At 51.6% G+C, this 24,560-nt stretch overlaps 11 protein-coding genes across 11 annotated transcripts; 5 read left to right on the plus strand and 6 right to left on the minus strand.

Annotated features, from left to right (window-relative positions):
* Positions 1-37: 37 nt before the first annotated feature.
* On the plus strand, positions 38-489 carry COCMIDRAFT_30778 (uncharacterized protein; the record flags this gene model as incomplete). The annotated part of the gene is made up of 1 exon (XM_007695039.1): positions 38-489. A coding segment is annotated over one exon (452 nt), but the record flags the coding sequence as incomplete, so codon positions are not given.
* A 239-nt stretch (positions 490-728) lies between these two features.
* COCMIDRAFT_9841 (uncharacterized protein) lies at positions 729-2,182 on the minus strand (the record flags this gene model as incomplete). Its single annotated transcript, XM_007695040.1, has 2 exons — positions 729-1,904; positions 1,997-2,182. The coding sequence occupies 2 exons, from the start codon at positions 2,180-2,182 to the stop codon at positions 729-731; spliced, it is 1,362 nt and encodes a 453-aa protein (XP_007693230.1).
* An 883-nt stretch (positions 2,183-3,065) lies between these two features.
* COCMIDRAFT_109306 (uncharacterized protein) lies at positions 3,066-3,902 on the plus strand (the record flags this gene model as incomplete). The annotated part of the gene is made up of 1 exon (XM_007695041.1): positions 3,066-3,902. One exon carries the CDS (start codon positions 3,066-3,068, stop codon positions 3,900-3,902), a length of 837 nt encoding a protein of 278 aa, XP_007693231.1.
* Positions 3,903-4,403: 501 nt separating this feature from the next.
* COCMIDRAFT_9843 (uncharacterized protein) lies at positions 4,404-6,377 on the minus strand (the record flags this gene model as incomplete). Its single annotated transcript, XM_007695042.1, has 2 exons — positions 4,404-6,138; positions 6,187-6,377. 2 exons carry the CDS (start codon positions 6,375-6,377, stop codon positions 4,404-4,406), a joined length of 1,926 nt encoding a protein of 641 aa, XP_007693232.1.
* A 553-nt stretch (positions 6,378-6,930) lies between these two features.
* On the plus strand, positions 6,931-8,544 carry COCMIDRAFT_109291 (uncharacterized protein; the record flags this gene model as incomplete). Its single annotated transcript, XM_007695043.1, has 3 exons — positions 6,931-7,005; positions 7,139-7,765; positions 7,816-8,544. 3 exons carry the CDS (start codon positions 6,931-6,933, stop codon positions 8,542-8,544), a joined length of 1,431 nt encoding a protein of 476 aa, XP_007693233.1.
* Positions 8,545-9,505: 961 nt separating this feature from the next.
* Positions 9,506-10,122, plus strand: COCMIDRAFT_109308 (uncharacterized protein; the record flags this gene model as incomplete). The annotated part of the gene is made up of 3 exons (XM_007695044.1): positions 9,506-9,665; positions 9,718-9,810; positions 9,866-10,122. 3 exons carry the CDS (start codon positions 9,506-9,508, stop codon positions 10,120-10,122), a joined length of 510 nt encoding a protein of 169 aa, XP_007693234.1.
* A 549-nt stretch (positions 10,123-10,671) lies between these two features.
* On the minus strand, positions 10,672-11,425 carry COCMIDRAFT_9846 (uncharacterized protein; the record flags this gene model as incomplete). Its single annotated transcript, XM_007695045.1, has 2 exons — positions 10,672-10,829; positions 10,936-11,425. 2 exons carry the CDS (start codon positions 11,423-11,425, stop codon positions 10,672-10,674), a joined length of 648 nt encoding a protein of 215 aa, XP_007693235.1.
* Positions 11,426-12,703: 1,278 nt separating this feature from the next.
* COCMIDRAFT_109313 (uncharacterized protein) lies at positions 12,704-13,478 on the minus strand (the record flags this gene model as incomplete). Its single annotated transcript, XM_007695046.1, has 2 exons — positions 12,704-13,311; positions 13,373-13,478. 2 exons carry the CDS (start codon positions 13,476-13,478, stop codon positions 12,704-12,706), a joined length of 714 nt encoding a protein of 237 aa, XP_007693236.1.
* A 1,273-nt stretch (positions 13,479-14,751) lies between these two features.
* Positions 14,752-17,099, plus strand: COCMIDRAFT_30786 (uncharacterized protein; the record flags this gene model as incomplete). The annotated part of the gene is made up of 2 exons (XM_007695047.1): positions 14,752-14,900; positions 14,930-17,099. The coding sequence occupies 2 exons, from the start codon at positions 14,752-14,754 to the stop codon at positions 17,097-17,099; spliced, it is 2,319 nt and encodes a 772-aa protein (XP_007693237.1).
* A 1,220-nt stretch (positions 17,100-18,319) lies between these two features.
* On the minus strand, positions 18,320-19,858 carry COCMIDRAFT_109310 (uncharacterized protein; the record flags this gene model as incomplete). The annotated part of the gene is made up of 2 exons (XM_007695048.1): positions 18,320-19,363; positions 19,415-19,858. 2 exons carry the CDS (start codon positions 19,856-19,858, stop codon positions 18,320-18,322), a joined length of 1,488 nt encoding a protein of 495 aa, XP_007693238.1.
* Positions 19,859-20,743: 885 nt separating this feature from the next.
* Positions 20,744-22,252, minus strand: COCMIDRAFT_9850 (uncharacterized protein; the record flags this gene model as incomplete). Its single annotated transcript, XM_007695049.1, has 1 exon — positions 20,744-22,252. The coding sequence occupies one exon, from the start codon at positions 22,250-22,252 to the stop codon at positions 20,744-20,746; it is 1,509 nt and encodes a 502-aa protein (XP_007693239.1).
* Between the last annotated feature and the right edge of the window lie 2,308 nt (positions 22,253-24,560).

The raw sequence follows: 24,560 nt of genomic DNA on the forward strand, positions 1-24,560 counted from the left end.
GCCACTGGTAATGGTGCTACTGGTAATGCTGCTCAAGGTCAGGGTCAGGGTCGGGGTCAAGGTCGTGGTCAAGGCCGGGGTCAGGGCCGGGGTCAAGCCCAAGCCCAAGCTGGAGCTGCGAACGGTGCCCAAAACAACAACGCTGCTCAGAATAACGCGGCCTGCAATGGTGCTGCAAACGGTGCTGCAAAAGGTACTGGTAATGCTGCTACTGGTAACGCTGCTACTGGTAACGCTGCCACTGGTAATGGTGCTACTGGAAATGGTGCCACTGGCAATGCTGCTACTGGCAATGCTGCCACTGGAAATGCTGCTACCGGCAACGCTGCTACTGGCAACGCTAAAACCGGCAATGCTGCTACCGGTAATGCTGCTACTGGTAGTGCTGCCACTGGTAATGCTGCCCAGAACGCTGCTCAAGGCCAGCGCCAGGGCCAGCAGGCTCAGAACCGGAAGACCCGCAGGACCGAAAAAGTCTGGAAGGCTTAGAAGATCGACAGGGCCGAGAAGATGGACAAAGTCGACACCACTCGCGAGCACGGATTCTGCTTTGAAAGCAACTGTACAACAAGATGCGGTGCTGGTTACGCTGTCATCCGATGATGGAGACGGGGAAAAGGCCCGGTGCCTCAATAGACAAGATATCACACCACGTGCAATCTACAGAATGCATGTGAAGCAATTTACGTTGTTCCGATCACGATCTGTAATCTTGACACCTCATCTCTCTACCGTGATGCTGTGTTTGCGTGAATCTCCTTCTCTTGCTCTGCCGTATCCGGTGCTGTGCCTTGTTTCTTTGGTATGTTTTTCAAACAAGGCGCGTAGAATAGATGACCGGTCCATGCGCCTCTTACTGTTCCAACAAAGACGACACACCAGAGGATGATTACGGCGATTGAGAAGATTGTCCCTAGGACCCGGAAGAACATACTCGGAATGATGTGGCCAAGTTCAATGGTGCTGAGTGCGAAAACTCCCAGAGGAAACGTGAAACCCCACCATCCCATGGAGAACGGGATCGGACGGGACTTGTATATAGATGCCAGGGCAAAGCACAGCCATGTTAGTCCAAATGACCACATGATAAGTGCTATAAATATGCCAATGACAAAGAAGACGTCTCCTGCGATTGGTATCTCGGAGAATGATCCAGTCTGCGGAAAGATACGACGACATGCCGATCCAAGGTGTACAACAGCATAACCACCCAACCCCAACGGACCAAGCGGCAGAAAAGACGACACAATAATCTCGCGTGGCGGCAGTTTATGCAACGCCAAACGAGTATAATACATGACGATGACTGTCAAAGACAGCGGCACAGACATACCCCACATAATATAGGACGCCAGTATCGTCCCAAGCGCATGCTCGGGATTGATCAAGTGCTCTGCGACTCTCGCTCCCGCTCCCGATGCAACCACCGACGCCGAGATAGGCAGCAGCTGGGCCGCGGTGATCTTGTCCAGCGCCTGCCTCCTCGATGCGGAAATCAGCAGCACCGTCAGCGAAATCGTAACCGTCACCGCCACCGCCGCATCCAGCATCCAGCACACCCACGCAAACGTAACCGCCCAGGACCCCCAGTATGGAATGCACAGCGAGCACCACGCGGATATCAGCGTGGAAAAGCCCATGGGGACTGTGCCGAGGAAGAGCGAGTTGGCGCTGTCGGCGATCATGACCGGCCAGATTTCCGGGTAGGCGATGTAGCGGAAGAGGGAGATTAGTAGGGCGCAGGAGAAGAGGAGCGTGTTGAGGCCGAAGAAGAAGACGGAGAGCCAGTAGAGCCAGGGGGCCTGGAAGGGGATGGAGATGAAGAGTAAGGAGACGACGCCGGTGCCCGTGGTGACGGAGAACCAGGAGGGCGAGAAGTTGCGGACTATGCGACGCCAACCGACCTAATTTTTGCAGAAGAAAAAAAGATAAGTTAGTTTAGTTGAACAAGATTTTTTTTTGAGGACGTGGTGAGAGAGAGAGGGGTAGAATTTACATTGTATTTTGAGGGATATTCATCATCATCATCTTCTGGGATAACATCATCGTTGGAGCCCGGAGCTGGTGCGTTCATTCCTCGTGAATTCCTCGATTTAGAGCGCTGCACCGGTGTACCATTGGATGTCGGGGGCCATAGAGCTGGATTGTTCGTTGCTACACGGTCTAACTCGTATTCATCCATTTCCCCCTTCTCTCCCCCCCAAAAAATTTCCTACTCTTTCAATTTTCGAAGTCGTTTTTCTAAAAAAAAAAATCCCGCGCTTCCCAAGTAAATCACATGTTTAAACTTTGAAGCGGGGGGGGGGGGGAATATCTTATGTATGACGAAGTTGGGAGGGGCGCGTGCGGAGCCGTTTCCACCCGGCAAGCAGCGAGAGAAATGACCAAATAGTAGGCTTGTCGATTCGAGGTCCAATCACGTGGCGAGCACGGACCGATTGGTTTCACGAGATTGTTATTGGACTTTCTGGAATAAGGCGACATTTCCCTTCTCTATCTATCTTTTGCCCAACCCCTACTTTTACCTTTACTTGTGCCCCTTTGCACTAGAGCCCGTTATCACAACGAACCGATTTGGGGAGACGCAAAAAAAGGGAAAAGGTGTCCCGCGCCTGGCCTTTTCGTCCCTATTCTTTGCCACGTCGTAGCCCTATTATTCCTTCCTTCTTGCTTACTTACTATCTTAGAAACCGCATGTTTTTTGGTTTTCAGGTTGGGTTTGTTTGCTCCTACTACGTCAACCGTCGTTTAGCTGTTTGCTAGTCCGTCCCCTCTTTTTTGTCCCTTTTCTTTGGTTTTGCCCACCCGCCGGTAAATAAGGTCCCAACAAAAGGTTCCTCCTCTTGCTTGCGCCGGCCTTACCTTTTTTTTTGCCCAACTTGCTGTGGAACCCCCGCACGCGCGTGTGTGTGTGTGCCAGGACCCTGAGGGGTTGATTATTCAAATCGGGGGGTAGGAAGCGGCCTAGCCAGAGAGAGAGAGCAAGGCAGATTATCAGTCCATCTGATTGTTCTTTTTCCCACGCGCAACGCGCGCGCATACGCGCGGAAAAGAAGAGAACAGCAATGCCCGGGTTTTTGGATCTGCCGCTGGAGCTTCGCAACCATGTTTACGAGATGCTACTTGGGGAAGAGCTAGAGCCGTGTTTCCGCGGGGTAATGGTCGTGTCTGAACACTATGTGCGCAACGACTTGCCGCTTCGATGTTACCGGGGGCTCTTGCGCGTGTGCCGGCAGACGTATCGCGAGTTCAAGCAAGCAATACAGCACCAGGTTGCGTCGAAGCGGCTGAGATACGAATTGGATATTACGTTTTCACATGGCCGCCCCTACTTTTCTCTGACATGGATACACTTCGCCGCCCTCTCGCCCACGATTAACCAGCTGTGCATTAATGTCGATCTGCGCACGCGCGAGCCGCTGCGAGACGGGCCTCGAGAGTCGTTTGTGCCCCACGAACATGAGCTGGCGCATTTGCTCGAACACTCGCCTACCTGTTTCGCAAAGCAACTCTTCGACTACATTGCCATTTTCCTAAAGACGCTTGCGAATCTGCTCTTACAGGGAGACCCCCACTTCAGCGTCCTCTACACTGAATCTATGACGCTGAACCTGCGTACCCCGACCAAAGTCGTCGCCCTCGGAGGCAGCGGTCACAACCCTATTGCGCTGTCGCGCCGTCTCCGTGTCGATCAGACCGAGGCCCGCAAGCTCCACGATACCATGCGCGATACGCTGCGTGCGACATCGAAGCATTTCCAGGCCTTCAACGCAAACGAGTGTGACCGTCTTTTCCCGCTGATCCAAATTGGCTGTTTGCGTTTTGCTACCGAAGGTGAAGTCTGGGGCGAAGGCCACAATCTAGTCCTCGCTCATGACGATTTCCAGTGGCTGAGGTACTAGGTGTCTTTTTGCGTTGTGCGTTGGGTGACATGAATTATGAATTGGATGATTGATAGTATATAAACATATATCTATAGACGGGAGGAGTTTTCTTTAGCGTTAAAATTCTGGGGCGTTATTTTCTATCTTGAATGGCGTAGAGGAATTTCATACAGACTGCGTTTTGTTGTTCTTCTTTTCTACGCAGGCGTTATTGTGCTGTTGGGTGGCATATCCTCAATCTACAGTATACAGCCAGTGGTCCTTTTTTTTACGTCTCAAGCTCGCAGCTTGGAAAAATTAAAGACATTTCTTGACTTTATTTTTTTTCTACCATAGCATTATAGCTGCCGTTTTTCCTTTTATGGAATAAAAAGCGAATAGATATTTTAGAAACTATATCCCTATGCCTCTCTTTTTGAGCAAATTACATAGACTCCCCTAGATGATGTGAGAAATAGTTCATGAAGAAGCCCTTCAACGCCACAAAATGCCACGCATATATACCTGCGTTCAAGATTCTCAATCGCTAAACCCCTCAAACTCATCTCCCTCATCCTGCGCCTCCTTCTCCGCCACCCTCTTCCTCACCTGGGCAATCATACCCTTCAACCTCTCATCCTCCTTGCGCTCCTCCTCCGTCATAGCAGCCACACGCTCATGCTCGCGCTTTGCCGTCTTCTTCTCCCTCCTCAACTCTTTCAGCGCCTTCAAATCCTTCTGGTGGGTCCAAGCCGCCGCCTTCTTATCTTCTGGCACATATTTCTTTTTCTTTCCTTCAGCCTTGGTAGCCTCGTATTCGGCCTGCTCGGTCTGGCGTTGCTGCTCGCGGGCTTTGTCTTTGTATGCGTAGGTGGTGAAGTCAAAGCTGACGCCGAGACTGCGGTCGCCGTCCCATTTTTTGAGCTCGGGCATGCTGGGCAGCTTGAGGAGGCCCCATGCGTGGCCTTGTTCGGTCCAGTCGAGGTCCGGGATGCGGAAGATGGAGCTGGCTGTGTGTTTGCTGTATGCGCGGACCCAGGAGACGAAGCCGCGTTGGGCTTTGTCGAATAGTGCTCGGTCGGATTTGACCACCTTTCTTATCTTGTTGCTTGTTGCCTGGGCTTCTTCGTCTGAGATTTCGATTTTCGGGGTGGCTAGAGGTGATATTGGTGTTTGTCGGACCCGGAGGAATTCGATGTAGTCTTCTTCGCGGCCTGGGTTGAGAAAGGTTACAGCCAGACCTTTGCGGCCAGCTCGACCGGCGCGACCACAACGGTGGATAAAGGTCTTGGGGTCACTTGGTGCGTCGAGTTGCAGGACTAGATCGACTGAAGGTATGTCGAGACCTCGAGCTGCTACATCTGTGGTTAAGAGAATGCTTGGTGTCATGCTATCAACAAACTTGTTGAAATTTCTACGGCGGACCTTGTCGGGGTGCTTGCCATGCATTGGAACAATGGCATACCCCTTAAGGACTTCTGGTAGGACGTGTTGGAAGTAATCAACGGAATAACATGTCGCCAAATACATTATTGACTTTTGAGGCTGTGACTGCAAGGACGCGAGTAGTTTCTTGATGGCTGGAAGTTTGTGAGACGCAGGCATGGCAAGGTATGACATTTGCAAACTCGCAGGTGTCCTCTTGTCCTCTATCGCGCCAGCCTCACCTGTCGCACTGTTGGCGGCTCGGGCCTTGACCTTGACGGCTATACGGACTGGATTTCGGAGGCCGACGCGAATGAGTTGGTCGACTGCCTCACTGACACTTGCACTGAAGAGACCTGTTCGGCGTTGCTTGGGTAGACGAGAAAGGATTTTCTGGAGGTCATCCTTGAAGCCAAGATCCAGGAGTCGATCGGCCTCGTCAAGTACAAGAGCATCAAAGGACGATTGTGAGCAATGGACGTGTGGCGAGGAGAGGAGTTCGAGAAGGCGACCAGGGGTACCGATGAGAACGTTGGTTGATGATTTCAGGAATCTGCTTAGATCTTGTGCTGGCGTGACTGAGCCACCTAGGAGCAACTGAGGAACAACTCTCAGGGTTCCTGGTGGAAAGGTTGGCTTGGATGGAGCGTCGGCATCTTCCATGTCGGTATCTTCATCTCCCGGGTCCAGCAAGGCTGCCGAGGGGGCGTGAAATCTAAGAAGGGAAGCTAGAACTGTGTAAATCTGGGTTGCTAGTTCTCTGGTTGGCGATATGATTATGGCGCCCACGTGATGCTTTTTTATGGGCGCATCCAGTCGCAATAACCGCTCGACGATAGGAATAAGAAAACTGGAGGTACGTTAGCATATGTGTGTTGAGAAGATGTATGAGCATTACGCTAGGGTTTTTCCACTTCCAGTGACAGCCTCGACCACAACATCCGAGTTCTTCATGAACATGGGAATAGCCGCGTGTTGCACCGGCGTGGTTTTCACAAAGCCCATGGAATCGACCGCTTCAAGAATCCATTCCGATAGAGCTGGGGTCAGGGCTCCAAAAGAGCGATCCATCTTCGCCTGAGGCGCCATGGCGGAGTTTAGGTTTGCAAAAAAGGCCTTTTGGTGTGGTTGGCAGAGTCGCCATGATGGTTCAAAAAAAGTTATGATTTGCGCACGGGCCATACAAGGCTGGCTGCCGGCAATCATAATAAGGTTGAGCCCAGCCAGGCGTGTTCAGGGAACATTGCTCAATCCGTCGCTACATAGCAAGGGCGGAGAAAGCTAAACTTGCATTACTATAATTAGTTGTCGCATCAATCCATCTATGTTTGCTGGGGAAAAAACACTGATATTTTCAAGACGTCACCATGACACTGTTAAGAGAGAGACCCGTGCACAAGAGATATACTACAACACCATGTAAGATTTTGAAAATAGTTGTATAGGATATAATATAAGAGATGGCGTATGCTCTATCGTATGTAGGTTATGACAAGCATCTTTTATTCTACGAGATTCCGGATTGCTCATGTGCGATTGTCCGAATGCCATCGCCAAGACGGCTCCACGCCACGCTGATTTCTGGCACATGCGCGAACCAGTTTCTACGTTGGAGGCCCTGCAGACCAAATTTCCCAATTTCATGCCACAAGGTTATTGCTTCGCCGTCGTCGCTGCTGTTGGTCCATCGCATCCCCTGCTCACCCGCCCCAAGCACGTAATTAAGACGACCGCTGTTGTCGCCGACAAAAATTGTGGCCTCTCCCGTCGCCCTAGGCCATGGGGGCTGCCCGGACGAATCCACGGGCAGTGAGTGTGATGTGATAGCCAAATCTGACATCAATGGCGAGACCGGCGTACTAAAGGCCACCCTCCCGCGTGACAGCTGTAACACGCCTACTCAGCCTCGTCCCCTCTGCCCGGAATCTTCAGGCCCGCGTTCCTTGCTTGTCCACCTCGCTTTGCTCTGTTCTACGGCCCGCTCCACCCTCTCCGGCGTCATCCGCACTCCTGCTTTTCCTTACTTTCCTGTCTGCTGGCGTGTCGCCATGGAATCGTCGCGCCAGTATCAAGTCCCCCACACGCCGCGCGTGATATCGCCTTCGCCTACGCCCTCGGAGGCTGGCAGTACAAGAGATGGCTACTTTGGGCCTGTAACGCGCTCAGCAACACGCAAACAACGGGTTACGTCACCACCACCAATCGATGAAGACTCGTCTGGCTCCGACCCCGACCAGAGGGCGCGAACTCGAAGTCGCAGTCCGGCAGTTGCAAAAATGGCAGGAAGACGGCGCATGAGTGCCCTGGCAAGCCGGCGACAGATGAATGGAGTCAGCAAGAAGGAACTTTCGCTGCCCAGCGATACAGCAAACGACCATTTATCGCCGGCAGCAGCCAACAAAAATTACTGGAGAGAGATGAGCCGAAGCCCGAGTCCTCTGGGCCTTATTCCTATCCACCAGAAATGGCGATCATTTGTGAGTTTCACATGCCACTTTTTTTTCCAGACCCCTCCTAACAGCCATAGATCCATCGGCATGAGATACCCCGCAAGATTCTTCACGTTTCCATCGGTTTCCTGACTATCTTCCTATACTGTACCGGCACGCAAACGTCGCAAATCCACAATGTGCTCCTTACATTGCTGGTTCCTATTGCCCTCACTGACGTCATCCGCCACCGCTATTGGCAAGTGAACCGCCTCTACATCCGCTTCCTGGGCGCGTTGATGCGCGAATCCGAAGTAGACGGGTACAACGGTGTCATTTCATACCTTCTGGGCGCATGGATTGTGATGCGCTTCTGTCCCAAGGACATTGCGGTGATGAGCATCTTGCTTCTGAGCTGGTGCGACACTGCTGCTTCGACTTTTGGCAGGCTCTGGGGCCATCTCACGCCGAGGGTGAGGAAGGGCAAGAGTCTGGCGGGATCCATCGCAGCGTGTGTGACTGGTGTCATTACAGCCGCGGTGTGGTGGGGCTGGCTCGGTCCCACGTTCTCAGAGTACAACCACGGCGAGCACACGTTCGCATTTCAGGGCGTCCTCACGCTACCCCTACAAGCACGAGAACGACTCAACCTGTCTGTAAGCCAGGCATCGGTTACGGGCCACGTGGCTTTGGGTGTCATGTCCCTGGCAGCCGGCATCATTGCCAGCGCCAGTGAAGCCATAGACGTTTTTGGGTGGGACGACAATCTGACCATCCCTGTGCTCTGCGGCGCCGGTCTTTGGGGGTTTGTCAAGATGTTTGGATGAGGCCGGCTGGCATGATGCGACGATACACATTTCTTCTTCTCTGCTCTTGTAATATCACCCTGCGTCACTTTGGATGGAAACGATACCCCTAGACATACAGCCCTCTGGTAATGGCATGGATGCAATGGTTTGGACGGCGTCGGTGAATGTACTGTATGTAGGAAATGGACAGAGGTAATATGAAACCAATACCTGGACATGGGCAAAGACATGTGTGATGCAGCCACTGAGCTGCTTTTTTGCAATGGCGCTATGGAGGCTTATCGAGTTTCAAGCCGAGGTCCAAGGAATGTCATGTCGACTGACTGTCGAGTGCCCAACACAGCGCATCTTCACGCCCCCCCCCCCNCCCCGAGAACAAATAGCGACGGTGAGGGTGTTTGGCATGCACCACAGACGCAAGAGGGAAAGCCTGGATACCGTAAAGGAGCCCTGGGATGGGCGATTCGGCTTGGCGCATGCCGCCACATGCAACGCGGCGATTGGGGGTCAGTCGGTCATGACAGCAGCCTTTATTCTTTATAGGGCCTGCCACGGCCAGCTTGGCCGGCCCAAGAGTGTGACGGGCAGAGAGACAGATGAGTTGCCATGACGGTTGCTGACAAGGCATATTACTGATTGCCCAGACTGATTGTCGACGCCAAATGCCCCTGTGCCCACCGGCCGGCAATCTGACTCCTGCCTCCATTGCCCCGCCATCGTAAGTAGAGTAGTCGGGTACCCACTGCAACGCATCTCCACACCACACCCTGCGCCCAAACGCGCCTCTGGACCCTCTCCCAAGCTCCATCTGCTGGCGGCTGCCGCTCTTGGCTTGGCCCCTACTGCACGTCATCTACGCCGTTGCTGCCCTCACCCAACTCCATCTTTTCAGTTTGCGCCCGCTGTCCTTTGGCCCTACTCTGCTCCTGCTCTGCTTCACCTCTGCACCCCACACGCCTGTACACAACCACCGCACACCATGGCTTCGTCGTCGGCAGCAGCAGGCCTGCTGTCTCGCCAGCTCAAGCAGATGCAAAACGACAAGAGCATATCAGGCATCAGCTGCGGATTAGTCGACAACAACGTATTTGAGTGGGAGGTGATGCTCATGATTGACGACGACACAAAGTTTTACGGAGGTGCGACCACTACTATACCTTCAACGCGACCACATGCTCACACGCCACACAGGAGGTTTCTTCCGCGCCCGTCTCACTTTCCCCACTGAATATCCTCTGCTGCCACCTAAGATGCGCTTTGAGACTCCCATATTCCATCCCAACAGTGAGTTTCCCATACATGTTGTCTTCTGCTTTTCTCTAACTAACACACACCACAGTCTACCCAAACGGCGACGTGTGTATTTCGATCCTGCACCCCCCAGAAGAAGACAAGTACGGCTACGAATCCGCCGCCGAGCGCTGGTCACCTGTCCAAACCCCAGAAACTATTCTTCTCTCTGTCATATCCATGCTCTCCAGCCCCAACGACGAGTCGCCTGCAAACGTCGAGGCCGCCAGCCTATGGCGAGACAACACGCCCGAGTTTAAGAAGCGCGTAAGAAAGTGTGTGAGGGATAGCTTGGAGTTTGAATGAAGCGCAGCGGTGCAACTTGGGCTAGGCAAAAACGTGATCATGACAAACAAGCATAAGCGCGGTGGATTGTATCTTTGATTAGGGCGAATTTACTGGTTCATGGCGTGCTCGGCGTCATAAATAAATATTCTTTTGAGAGTTTGGTGGATGCGTCGTATGTCCAGAATCAACATGGTACAAGTATACCAAGGTTTTGTGCATGTTTACTCTGCGACATGAGTGATGAGTTGTTTGAAGAAATATACTGAATCCATCTTTCTCTCGATCAAGGTGAGCAAAAAAAAGGTAAGAAAAACATCACATCACACTTTACCAAGCGCACTACTAATCAAGTCCGAGAAAAATATATAATATCTGTATATCCCATAATTACCCCCCTATCCAAAACCCATATTACCATCTCCCTTTCGTATACATACCCAGTTTCTCTCGTTCCCAATCAAATCCTCCAAAGTAAAAAAAAAAGAACAAGTAGAAAAAGATTAGTGTACAAGTCTCCGCCACGTTTCCATCTTCACCTCGAAGAAGAAAAAAAGAAGAAGAAGGAATCTAGATGATGCCCAGCCCGAGCAACAAAAGCGCCGTGCAAACCAACCCATCACCTCCAAGGTTACCGAGTCCACCAAGAGGCAAAATGCAGCATTGAGCCGTAAGACCGTTTTGTGCGCATTGGGCGTTGAAGGCGCCGGGGGTGGTGACGGCACCGGCTATCCTCATATTAGCATTTGCATATTTATTTCTGAGGGAGTTTGGGGGGGGGGGGGGGCAGGGACGGAGAAGAGAGAGAGGAGGGAAAAGAGGGATGAAACTTACCACTAGCACAGTTCGTCACACCGAGCAAACCGACCTGGCAGCACAGAGGGGATGAGGAACCGCAGATGCCGCCTTGGCCTTGGCTGTGGCCGTGGCCGTGACCGTGTTGGCCTTGTCCGCCGTGTTGGCCGTGGCCGCCTTGTTGGCCCTGACCTCCTTGTTCACCTTGGCCTCCTTGCTGACCATATTGGCTTTCTTGCTGGTCTTCTTGCTGGCCATATTGGCTTTCTTGCTGGCCTTGTTGCTCGCCGCCCGGCTGGCCACCGCCTTGTTGACCATAATATAGGCCTCCTTCGCCGCCTTGCTGGCCGCCTTGACCTCCTTCTCCGCCTTGCTGGCCGCCTTGGCCGCCCTCGCCGCCCTCGCCGCCTTCACCTCCTTCGCCGCCGCCGAGGAGACCACCGCCGAGACCGCCGAGTTGAGGTTGAGGGAGTGCGATTGCGCTGCTGAGAGCGAGGAGGGAAGTTAGGTGGATAAGAGTGAAACGCATTTTTGGATTCAAAGATTGGTTTGGTTTGGTTGGAAGAGAATGAAGCAGTTGAAAAGTTTAATGAAAGTGTTTTGTAGAATGGAAGAATAGCTGTGTAGTAGTTGGCTGATGTGTTGATGATGAGATATCTCCACTGGTGATCAAGACTGTTCTTATACAATCTTTCTTCTTCACTACACCCACATGCTTCCTCTATCCTTTCCTTCTTACCCAGCTCCGTTCACCTGAATCCTCCGACTCGCTCCGTGGTGTTCACACACTCCCCCTGCCCCCGCCCTTACTATCTCTTTATTTTTCCACCTCAGAATATGCACGATTTTTTTTGCTTTCCATGTTCCATGTATACGTGCTAAGCAAGCGCCCCACATCCAAGCGGAAGATCATACACAACCTTAAATCCCCACCGAAATTCTCCGTGTGGCTCGGCTTAAGGAGCCGGTGTTCTGTAAGGGATTGTGCAGAAAAGGAAGATCGACTACAAGGGTTTACTCGCTTCCTACGACAATGGATGTTGTTGTTCGCGGGGTAGATATTTGCTTTTTCTTCGGTAATGACAAGATGGTGCGGCAGGCGGTCTTTCTCTTGCCCAATTAGGAAGTAGAATGGTGGAGGCTGGGTGCTGCGGCTGCTAAGCTTTGAACTTTTGTGGGTATGTGGGAAAAGCAAAGATAAGTTGGTTGCAGGTTGCTATATGTGGAAATTAGATACGATCGAGTGGGTTGCGGCTGCGGGGGATCGACATGCACGCACGTGGGTGAGAGGTTAAAGAACACGAGTTGCTAGATTTATCGGTACAGGTAGATGGGAATCTTCAGACTAAGAATAGAATTGGGGTGTGCACCGCATGGGTATTTTTTTTGAAGAGTTTAGTGTGATTGGAGAGGCGATGAGAAGCAGCCCACAAGTAACGGAGAATTCTACGAATCCGAGTGGCTCCGAGTGGCTTTGCAAGTGTCCGAGTGGCATTGCTTGATACGATCGCAGTGATTGACATTGAACTAAGAAGATAAAGAGATGACAAGGGGAGCACAAAGTCATGATTTTGTCTTTTTTCATTTAGGTACGTTACAGAAAGTCTTATACCCAAGCACACGCACACACCTACCCCTCCAACGCAACCTCTCTACCTTCCACACAAACCCTACACCAAAATCGCGTTCTTGTTGTCCTGATCCAAGCACAGACAACAAGTAGAAGAAGAATTCGTAAAAGCAGTTTAGCGCTTACACACGGGGCCTGCCAAGTGATATAACACTATGCTATAGCCACCAGTGCTAGTTATACAATCACCAGCACTGCAAGGAAAGCCGCAGCCCATCCAAAAGACGATGTATGGAGCATAACTCCATAATTCTTCTCCTCACCGTCCTTGTTGTCGTTGTTGAGAAAGTCGAAAGTGATATTCCTAGCAGGCCTCTTTGGCCTCCTGGTCTTGCGCGACCTGGCCTCGACGGTCTTGCTGGGAATATTCAACCAATCCAGCAGTCCCCCAGACGTGCTTAGGGTTTTTGTTGCGCTGAGCACCTTGCGGGCGACCGTGTGTGTCTTCGACCACGGCCCTGTGAGCAAGTCCGCGACATCCTTGGGCTGGCCGTCCGTTGTGTTGAGAAGGACTTGGGTGGAGCCTTGCATCAAGGGAAGCTTCTCCACGGATAGCTTGGCGACAGAAGGTGCTTGGGCGGCGGGCTTGCTTGGATCCACAAGCTCAAACACCATCTTGCCGTCCACCATGGTTTTTAGAGATGAGGAGATAAGGCCGGGCTGCATAATGCACATGGACGAGGGCGAGTCGCATTTGGTGCCGTTTTTAGATATGACGAGCGTGTAAGTGCCGGGCATCTTCTCCTCAGTGCCGATTCGGACAGCTACACCATTGTCTGGAGTGGCTACAAGGCGAATACATTAGTATCTTTCTGTCATACACACAAAGGCAAGATACCAACTTACCCTCTGCTACAATGCCATCCTTGACGCTGAGAGCTGCAGCGTTGAATTCCACCGCAAGATCTCCCACAGTCGCAGCCTGTGCGTACTTCTGAAGGCCAGCCAACATAATCGTAAAGTAAAAAGCGTGCATTTTAGCGAAAAAATGTCCGAAGAAAAGATGTGGGTTGTAGGCTAAGAAAGTATGACCGCACAGCAGCTGAATGAATTGAACTGTGAAGAGGATGAGGAATCAAAAAAAGACATGACAGCACCTCCAATAAATACAACATCATATTCATCATTGTCATACAGTATAGCCATGATTCGGCTAGTACTACCAGCATTTTTTTCTCCAAGTCAGTACCGCATAGACTGAACTTGCCTGGTGTTGATGAAACAGCGTCGTAGGCATCACATGACAAAGTGGCCAGATAGGACCTTCTCCAGGCCTCTTCCCAGTCACCTACACAGAATAGATTGGCCCTGCATCCATTCACGCGCAACGAAGCCTGTTGATCGCAACGTCTGGCCGTTGATTCAAAACAGAGCAAAGCTGCGGGGTAAGAATAAACATCAATGCCAATGCCATAACACCATACGCATATAGGCTTGGGTTTGAGTCGTAGTATACTAAATACAGCAAAAACAACCGTCTAGGTAGACTAGTTTCAAACCCACGATCTGGTTAAGGCATGTTGTAACGCGCACAGACGGGTTTGGGGGTTGAAAATAGAGTGCCGAGCACAAAGCCAAGAGCAACGCACAGGCTTGTTATAGAGCCTCGAAACTCGTGACGAGCTATACGTGCTAACTTCTCTTTGCGACAGAACGACTTCATGCTTTGCACGTGTTGTCGTCTGGCTAGCTGCTAGCGGCTGCGTGTCACAGTACCGCCGCTTAAAGCCAGCAGAGGCCGTGCGCGACCAATGCTAGACAGCTAACGTTAATGCTAAGGTAAGCCGTGTATACACGCACGTCAAGCCAAGCCATTCTCGAATGCTGTCACGGGTCTGTCATTGTTTGGCATTTGCAAGTGCTTGGTGAAGAAAGATGCTGGTCAGGCAGGAGCTAAGAGATTTCACATGTTTCTGGTGTTTATGCTGCTGGCTTGGTAGCTCTTTCGTCGAAACTATGGTGATCACTTGGCATCTTGCATCGTCTGATGTTTTGTTCCCAGAATACATCGTTCCGAATGTATAAAGATGAGGTGTTGTACACCAGTTGGAAATCATCGCATCATCAGCATTCGATCCCACCGTCACTTCCATTCCATCGGTCTCGCAGGTTGAAGATCATTCACTTTTTTCTTCAATTCAACACTCCAAGCCGGTCTTTCTTTCACTAACACTTCCATTTTCACCTCTTTCACTTCTATCCAGCTCCTTCCAACAACTTTCAACATGCATCCTTCTACCATTGCAGCCATTTTGGCATTCACTGCCGGCATGACTGTGAATGCCGTGCCCGTTATTCGCCCGGAAGGCACTCCCGAACCTCCAGCTGATAGACCTCGGACAACCCTTGAGAATTCTCAAGCTCAGCCTCAGCTGTAAGTCTTTCTACTGAAAATAATACCAGGCGTTGTACTAACAGCATCAGAAGCGAACCTGCCGAAGATGAATTCAATATCCATTCAGTTGGGAAGAGAGACCATCCACCCAGACCTATGCCTTACTGTCCTGGTATTGGCGAAGTATCCGCTGCAATCCCCTGCATTAGCCGCCCCCTCACCGCACGAGCTACCAAAGGAGACTCTCAGCGCCTTGTTGGTGACGACGTTAACAACGACCATCTCGGCAACTCGATCCCTCAAACTCTCGAAGAATCCCTAGAGACGGAGAAACAAGCCGGCTTCAGTAAGGAAAAGCGACAGTATAGGCGACCATTTCCCATTAGTTCGCCTCTAAATATTCCGCCCTCGGCTGATCTCCCATCACTCACACTTTCCGAAGAATTGCGAGAGACGAAGAAACAAGCCGGCTTGGGCAAGGAGAAGAGGCAATTACAAGATTCACGCTACCGTATTGGGATTCCAGAAGAGAATCAACTGACCCCTGAGGAACTCGAAGAGTTGCTGAACAATTACAAGGAACCTCGCAAAGACTTCAGCAACACTGGTGCCATGAAGAGAGATTCCAGAACTGCCATCGATAAGGAACCTTTGGGCCACTTTGGGTGGCGTCCCCTTGCCGAGGTCCTTCCGCCGATCGGAGCTCAGAAGCGTGACCCCCAGGTCATTGATGCTGGTGCCACCTTCGACCCTACTATTCTGCCTGAGCACCTCGTCAAACTCCCCCCGAGCTACAAAGCCAAGCAATTCGGTCCCGGTCACACGGAAAAGCGCGATCCCCAGAGAACTCGCCCTGGTGACTCCCGTGCCAGAATACCCCTCCCCTCCCAAGACGAGAGCAAATTCCCACACATCTCCATTGGGAAGCGTGATCCCCAAATCGACGCTGGCTTCGGCTTCGACGCCGGCATCACCATCGACCCTGTCGCTCTTCCCGGCCACCTTAAGAAACTCCTTCCAGGCCAGAAATCCAAGCGTGATCCCCAGAGAAATAGTCTATTTGGGGACGTAGTTCGTCACAATGGATTTTCTGGACACGAAAGTGATAACTTGCCCGTTAAAAAGCGCGATGCCCAGAGAGACCAGCAGGTGTCAGACCTAATTCGCCTCCCTGGACGTGTTCCCACCCCGGCAGAAATGGATTTCCTCAACTCCCTTGGAAAGGGCGATGCCCGGAGAGACCGAATTAATCTCCCTTCATTCGGTGGCAACACACTAGAATCGCAACTCATCAAGCCCGTTGGAAAGCGCGATGCCCAGAGAGACCGAATTGATCTCCCTGCATTCGGTGGCAACATGCCAATTCCGGAACTCCCCGAGCCCGTTGGAAAGGGCGATGCCCAGAGAGACCGACTTGATCTCCCTGCTTTCGGTGGCAATATGCCAATATCGGAACTCCTCAAGCCCGTTGGAAAGCGCGATGCCCAGAGAAACCGTCACCTGTCAGACGTAGGTCGTCACAATAGATTTGATGCCAACACAGCACAATTGCATCACTTCGACTCCCTTGGAAAGCGTGATCCCCAAATCGACGCTGACTTTGGCTTCGACGCCGGCATCACTATCGACCCCACCACTCTGCCCGGTCACCTCACCAAACTCATCCCGGGCCGGCCAGCCAAGCGCGAAGCCCAGAGAAACCGTCACTTGTCAGACGTAGTTGGTATCCCTGAATATGATTTTCATACACCAGAATCGGAACTCATCAAGCCTTTTGGAAAGCGCGACCCCCAAATCGACGCTGACTTTGGTTTCGATACCAGCATCACTATCGACCCTACTACCGTGCCTGGTTACCTCAGCAAGCTTACCCCGGGCCGACCAACCAAGCGCGATACCCAGAGAAACCGCAATAACCAGGGAAACCGTCACTTGTTAGAAGTAGTTGGTATTCCTGAATATAGTCCCCATATCGCAGGAGTGAATCTCAAGCCCCTTGGAAAGCGTGATCCCCAAATCGACGCTGACTTTGGCTTTGATGCCGGCATCACTATCGATCCTATCGCTCTGCCCGGTCACCTCATCAAACTCCTTCCGGGCCAGAAGAACAAGCGTGATCCCCAGAACCGCGGAAAGGGACATGTCTTTGGCAAGATCGCCGAGGGAGTCGTTGGGGGTATCGGTGCTATTGCCGATGGCCTGACTATTCACCAGGCTCTTCAGGGCAAGCAGGCTTAGATGGTGAGTGGCATGACGGAACTTTGGATAAAGGGAGAGAGATGATATGGTTGATGACTGTGATGGGCGCTGGGCGCATGTTCTTCATGATGATGTCTTTCTTTTTTTTCTGTGGGGGGTTTTTTATATAGCGATAGAGTTATGAGCAATGCAATTGACTTTGATGAGATACAACAAAAAAAACCACCCCTCCGCTTTTTTCTTTCTTTCTTGATGCTTGAGTGATGAGTGGAAAAAAAAAGTGTTAGAAGAGTGAGATATGGGGCGGGCAGATTGAACGCGCAAGCTTCTTGAACCCTAGTTAATCAAACACTACAACCTAAGAAATACAATTCTACACATATACATACTTACTTCCACACCTCTTTTCCATTTAATCAAACGATGTTTGTAAGCCGCTCAAGGTAACCAACCCCAAGTCCCCCCTCCTTCCCCAACCGTTCCACACCAGCCACCCGGAAACCACCCCGTCTCACACCCCTGCGGCAACATCTCTCCCCCCCCCCAAACCCGCACGCACTTAGCCAAAACAGATCTCAAAACAACCGTGGTATTCACCAGCACGCTACTGGTGCCTTCTCACGTGACGTTATATGTGACAAACGAATTATTACCCATTATAGATATGCGTACAATACACAGCAAAAAGTACATAATAAGTCAATAGTACAAGTGCGAAAAGGTCTATGATGAGATTACTCCATGAGAGTCTAAATAACAAAGAGACTGGAGGTAAAAAGAGTAGAGGGAAGAGAGAGAGAGAGGAAGTGTATGACCAGCACACACTACCTTTACCTCCGCATCAAGAAAATTACTTGCTCAACTCAGCATGTATTGCAAAAACAGAGGGGGGGAGGTGGGGTAGACTTCTCTTCATTCCATCATGACACTCATATAAAAGCGGCCAAGAAAAAAAATTGCTGTTAGTGGCGGGGAGAGGTTGGGGGAAATCCAAACTACCAAAAAGTAAAAACGTCGTCGTGAAAGGTGGGAGGCTGGATAACCAAAAAAAGCGAAGGAACACAAGCTCATTTCCAAAAAAAGGGGGGGGGTATCAGGCGACTCAAAAAAAAAGACACAACACAACATAACACAACACACACTCCCACGAATATATCCCAAAAAATCAAGAGGCGTGTCCAAAAAGAGGTTCCCTCATGTCCCTCTTTCTTTCCTCTTCTCCCTCTCATCTCTCACTCCGTAACTCCCCCCACACAAGACTAAATCTCATCCCACGGAAAATCCTGCGGATCAATCCTCGTACAAGTAAGATAGGGCAGCCCGCCCTCCCTAAGATCCAGTTCGAGAAAGTTCCGCATAAGCGGCTTAACAATGTCTTTCGCTTTATTCTTAATCTCGTCGATACGGCGCTCAAGTCGCTTTAGGTTATCGCGATTGTAGTGTTCGGGGTTGAGACGGAGAAAGCGCTTGCATTCGTCGTGGTTGAGGTAGCTGGAGCCTGCTTGGCCGAGGAGGCGGAAGATGCGGCCTGTGTTGAAAATTGGAGGTGGAGGGAGGGGCGCGGATTCACCTCGAGGACCTTGGGGGCGTGGAGATTTGAGGATGGGAGCTGGAGGTGGGGTTGTGTTTTCTGCAAGCCATTGGCGGAAGAGGGAGACGGCGATCCAGTCGAGCCAGTTGCTCGAAGGGCTGACGCGCTCGCCGCGGCTGGTTGTGAGGGAGAGGCGGAAGAGTTTGACTTCGATTTTTGCTTTGAGTTCATCCATTTCGTCCACTTTGTCTTCAATCAGTTCAATGACTGGCTCGGCAATTTGGCCACGCAATTGGTTGATGCCCTGCGGCCACTGTCCGACCACGTGGACCATAGCCTCTGCGAAGATTGCCTTGCTCCGCGCCATGTAACCCAGTTTTAGATAACTGGGTGGGTACTTTGCTATCTGTTTCCATAATCGGCCCTGGAAGCGGAGGAGGTGGTGGTCGACACGCGGTCCAATTACACCAAGTGCATCGTACATGTCGGCTAGTTGCAAGAGGGATTTGCACTCGACGTAGGCAGTCGCAATGTTGATGGTATCGAGCGCGGGAGGGTAGTTGTAGAAGATGCGGAACAGGTTGTCATAGTCTCGAAACGTGTCATCGTCGGGATCGAGCTCAGCGGGTGCGGAGGGTACGTTGACGGTGGAAAAGTTGGCTACGCTACGGAAGAATCCTGATTGCGGGGGTGTGGGCTTATTGTTTCGTGCTGGTGGCGGCTGTGTGGATGTGCTTGGGTCGCCGCCAAACATGGTGGAGGGTTGGTTCTTCTGGAACATGTCAGCGGGTGCTTGTACGCGCGTCTATGGGAGACAAGGTACCTTTTGGACCAGCATAGGCACGTCATCGTCGCTGTTTCCCCAATCGAGCTCATATCTCCATTTCCTCTTTTGCTCTGGTCGCGAACCAGAGGGTATTCTGGCCAGGGCGGTGCCGTTGGTCGGGCCTGCGTTGGTCACGTCTCCAGCGGTGGCCCACTCATCGCTCGTGCCAGCCTCGAAGAAACCAGAGCACTGGGTGAGGATCAGCTTATGCAGTAGATAGCGCTGTTCCTTGCGTCCGTTGCTGATGATGATTTCGACGTCGCCGGTATGGGTGAAGATGGGGAACTCATTTTGCGACACAAGCGACGAGCCCCCGAAATTGGACCGGGTCTGGCGATGTCTGCGGACGGTTGACGCGCGAGAGGAATGCGATGCGACAGAGGAGGGCCGCCGTATGGGCAATGAGCGCTCGGCACTCGCGGAGTCTGGATAGGAAACCATGCGCCGCGACTGGTGGTGTTTTGCTGCGGACGGGGTCGCGGGCTGTGAGGGTGCTGGCTGGGGAAGGGTTGAAGGGGGGGTGTTGGTCTGGCGGAATATTGCGCTCCAACAGGTTTGCGACGGGTCCGAGGTGGCTGGTCGCAGGCAGGCTGCAGGCGTCGAGGCGGGCGAGGCGACAGCAGCAGCAGCAGCAGCAACAGCAACGGCTGTGCGGGTTGCGTTGTTTGCACGCGGCGGTGCAACGATGCAACGATGCAGCAGCTTGGTCGAGTGCAGACGGGCGGGCTGGTAGTTTGTTGTTGCGAGGCTGGAGGCTGCGCTGAGCAGAGGCGGGCCGCTAAAACCACCCCACCTCCAAGGACAATGGCGCGCAGGGGAGACCAAGACAAGACGGTGGCTAGCAGCAACGACTTTCAGCTGGACAAGGGCAGCGCTGTGGGCCAACGGCAGTGGTGAGGTTTGTTTCAGACAGACACACAGCAGCGGCCGCTGTCGCCATGGCCGTGACCGTGGCAACTGTTCACAGAGCTGCTTGCGAGGGCTGTGCGCCAATCGCCTCCCATAGTGATAGCCGGGCCAAGCGCTGGGTGAGCCTCGATGGCCACCAGCTGGGATACCGCGGCAGATGCAGGGGGATGGATGGCTACAGGCTATTGCTATGGGCTTTCAACAACTGGGATGCAGGGGGTAGCAGGGTCATGGGCACTTGGATCCGCCATTCGCGTGCTTGGGAGCAGACGTCTTTTGAACATGCTCCGCACTTGTCGTGGCGGCATCCAATCGTCAAGTTGATAGTATACATGCAGTGATACAGCCGTACTATGGTGCAACAAGAAGCACTTCTGACGACGTTGCGACACTAGTTGGGAAGGGAACCTACCAGCACTAGGGCTGTGCTTCAATCTTTGCCTGTCCACCCATAAAGGGTCGCAGCACCTCTGGTATCGTCACAGTGCGCTCCTGTTCGTTCCAGTGGTTCTCCAGGATGGCTGCGAGCACCCGCGGCACAGCAAGCGCAGTTCCATTGACCGTGTAGGGGAACTCGAGCTTGCCCTTGACGCGCACTCGCGTTTGAAGCCGACGGCTCTGGTAATCCGTGCACATTGAAGCTGACGTCACCTCGCCCCAGCCTTGGTCCTTTTCTCGTCGTGAGGGGAACAAGGCTTCAATGTCCAGCTTCCTCGTAGCACTCGCCCCGAGATCTGTAGTCGGCATCTCCAAGATGCGACATTGCAGCCCCAGCGCCTCCAAGATCTCTTTTTGTATCTCCAGCATCTCGTCAAAGACTGCTTCAGAACTTGATGCTGGCTGGGCAGCAAAGTAGTCTTCGCCCGCGTGGTCAGGTAGTGTCCAAGCAAACATTTCAACCTTTGTAAACTCGTGAACGCGGTACAGGCCTTTGGTATTGGCGCCTCTTGCCCCCGCTTCAGCACGATAACATCTACTGACGCCGACCGTCTTGAGTGGTAGCTGTGCTTGATCCAACTTGTGGTTTGCATACATGCCCGCAAGCGGTATCTCCGCGGTGCCAGCAAGCGCTAACTGGGGCTTCGCTTTGTCTTTTTCAGACTGTTCAATGGCATAGATTTGCTGCTCTCCGTTCTGGTCTCGCGGCTGGAACCCGCATGCGGCTGCAATGTGTGAGTAGACAATCGAAGGAGGTGCCACTGCTTTCCACCCTTTGTTCCGCGCGACGCTCAGAGCATATTGTACCAGGGCCTGTTCCAGCATTGCTCCGTCTCCGACAAGAAAGTACCAGCCCCATCCTGACGTTTGCGACGAGCCCGAGAAGTCGAGGATGCCCAGTTCTTGTCCAATGTCTACGTGTGACTTTCGAGACTGGCATTGCAGCACCTCGCTCTCAGATTGCCCATTGATGTACCCGACTACTTCAAAATCGTCGCCGACTGGAGTGTGCGTACTGCTCAAGTTGGGAAGGTCCTGCGCCAGAGCTTCAATCTCATCTTGTATCTGCGTTTCCTGAGCTTCAATAGAGCTCAACTCCTCCTTGAGAGCTTTTGCATCCGCAATAGTTCCTTTCTGCAAGGCAGCCGACTGCCCATCGCCGCTCTTGGCCTGCGCCGCTGCCCTTGCAAGCTTGGCTCGCAGCTGGTTGTTGCGCTCCCGCAAGCTACGACTGCTCTGCTGCAGGGCAAGCCACTGCTCGTGTAGTTCTATGATGCGCCATGATGATTTGCTATGCGCGCCATAGTTGCGATCTATACAATTCTGCTCGTAGAGACCTGGGTTCTGTCTGATGTGCTTAATGTCGATTGTCGGCTTGGGTGCGAATGCGGGTTGAGCATAAGTTCGGCGGGACGAGACTACGGCTGGGCGGAGTGACCTTTTTGGATTGGCTGTACACTCTGTGAGCGAGTGTCGGAAGGCTCTCATTGTTGCAGCATGAGGAAGGTGGAGTTGCGCTGTCCGTCCCACCTGTGCAAAGTCGGAACTTTTGGTGGAGGCACTGTGATCCCTGCACCCTGTCGCGTATGAACCTCGCGTTCCCCGCCCACTTGCATTGCTTAGTTTTCAGGCCTACAAGTATCTGCGTGTTTTTCTAGTTACAGGCTTTGGGAGGGGCTTTTAGCTAAATAAAAGTGAGGTTCGTAGCCTAAGGATTTGGGTAATGGATGGAGATTTTGTGGGGGGGGGGGGGAGGAGGGGGCAAGTGAGTGTTTGTATCCTATGCGCAATCAATAACACGTGATACAAGAGTTTGGATTGGCTAACTAGCATGATTTGTTATTTGCTCTCTAGTAATGGCGTCGCATTTGCGTCTCTGACTTTATTTAGGTTACTCTTTCGGTGCCTGAGCAAGAGAAAGATCACACTCGATGTTTTTTTGGCCCTCCTCCACCGGTTCCCCTCGTCGGTCGATTGCCCACTCCTTGCACCTTTTGATGAGCGGGCGTGGACCTTCGTCCCTTCGTCTGCTTTCTCTACTTCGTCACCACCTTTAGTGCATTTCTATCTAGCGGTATTATAAAGTCTAATTAATTACTTTACTACTATTTACTATTAAGAATAACGCCATCTTTAAAAGGTATAGAAAGAGGAAGTATCTAGAGAGGAAATAAATATAGGGCTATATAGGGGAAAAGGTACAAAGTTAGGTTCGTTACTCTACTATACGTACTTCTACTAGGCGCTCACCTATTGTTATAGTAGCTAGACGTAGATTTAGGAGATTCGTAACTTAATATACTATTTTAGGCAGGCCCTATATCTAAACGTAGTAGATACGTAGACTGCTATGATAAGAAATGAGTTGACTGTGGAGATTTGAACTCAGACAACGGGCGTCCTAGTGTTAAGAAAAAGATTTCTAGAACCAGACTTGGGATCAATCAAATCCATCAACCTAGGTCTTTGTAACCTGCTTGATTGATCGTCTAGCTCCCGCATTTTTGAATTGAACGAATTAATCAAGAATTAATCAAGCGAATCAACAGATTTATTGTTCCCAAGTCTGTCTAGAACAGTGAGCCATACGCTATGAATAAATGACAAATGAGCAAATCTCATATGTAGTAGGAACAACGCTCCACAATAACGACAGCTACGAAAGGGATGCAGGATCTGGAAGCGAGAGTTGAAGCGCTAGAAAAATGGAAAGTGAAGTTAGTAAGAATCTTTCAAGAGTGGGCTACGATGAACAAAAAGTTTATGTAAGACCTCACAGCGCTCATCATAAGGTAGCGATACTAGTAGATGAAGTGGAAAGATGATATGCATATATTAGTATGTACGGGCGAATGAGCGGGAGAGAGCTAGCGTGCGGACGCGTACGAGCAGTGACATTCAGATGGAACTCGGTACCTGCGTGCCTTCAATCATCAGCTCCGCCAATTCGGTTGAATCATGTGAAGTTATCTTCTGGAACGACCCTCTGCCTTGTTGAGCCCACCGGCAACGAGCTGGCGACTTCATCGCTGGCGGAGGATACAATTGCTCCTCACCTGGCGCTGGCGGTGGACAGAAGTGAAAAGGGGGTGGCTTACGAGATTATCTCGTTCTGGGGACCACAGCTGACCTGTCTCATTGGTGGAAGCGAATCCGTTAAATTGTCTGTTACAATACGCTGGGAAATGTGCGCGGGTGTTTTACTCGAGACATAGCTTGGCTGATTTCTCGTAGAGGGTTTTCGATAGCTCCCAGTAGTGGTTGTTTACGGCTCGCTTCGCTTTTGCGCGCACAGGCACCTTTAAGTGTTGCTGAGACTACATGATTAGTCCTAGAAATTGAAATCAGCTAGCCTGCAAATATGTACACGTCGCGCGCACGGGTACGGTTCAAAATTAATGTGTATTATGTCTACTATTTAGAGCTGATGTTGCTGTATCCTTGCATACGTAGTCTGCGATAATGTGACTAAAATCACACCTATTCTGAACAACTCGGAGTTAGTGTCAACAGCCCTAGTCCTAGTTAGAGGTAAAAGACAGACATTTGAAGTGTATACTAACTTATTCTCACTCCGTCATTGCAATTTAAAGTATTAGTGTTGTAGGTGTTTACTTATTTTGAGTCAAACGTAATGTCAGTACAGTATACTGCTCCAACTGGGGCACCAAAGTAAGTGTTACACGGGGTCTGGAGTGCTAATACTTCTCTGGCTCGATCCGGGTTAGGGCGAGTAGGATTAGGGTTAGCGCCGTGAGAGTTGCCTGGCGATTCTTAATGGAAAAGAGTTATGGAT

The sequence above is a fragment of the Bipolaris oryzae genome (genome assembly GCF_000523455.1).
Source record: "Bipolaris oryzae ATCC 44560 unplaced genomic scaffold scaffold_264, whole genome shotgun sequence".
Classification (NCBI taxonomy): domain Eukaryota; kingdom Fungi; phylum Ascomycota; class Dothideomycetes; order Pleosporales; family Pleosporaceae; genus Bipolaris; species Bipolaris oryzae.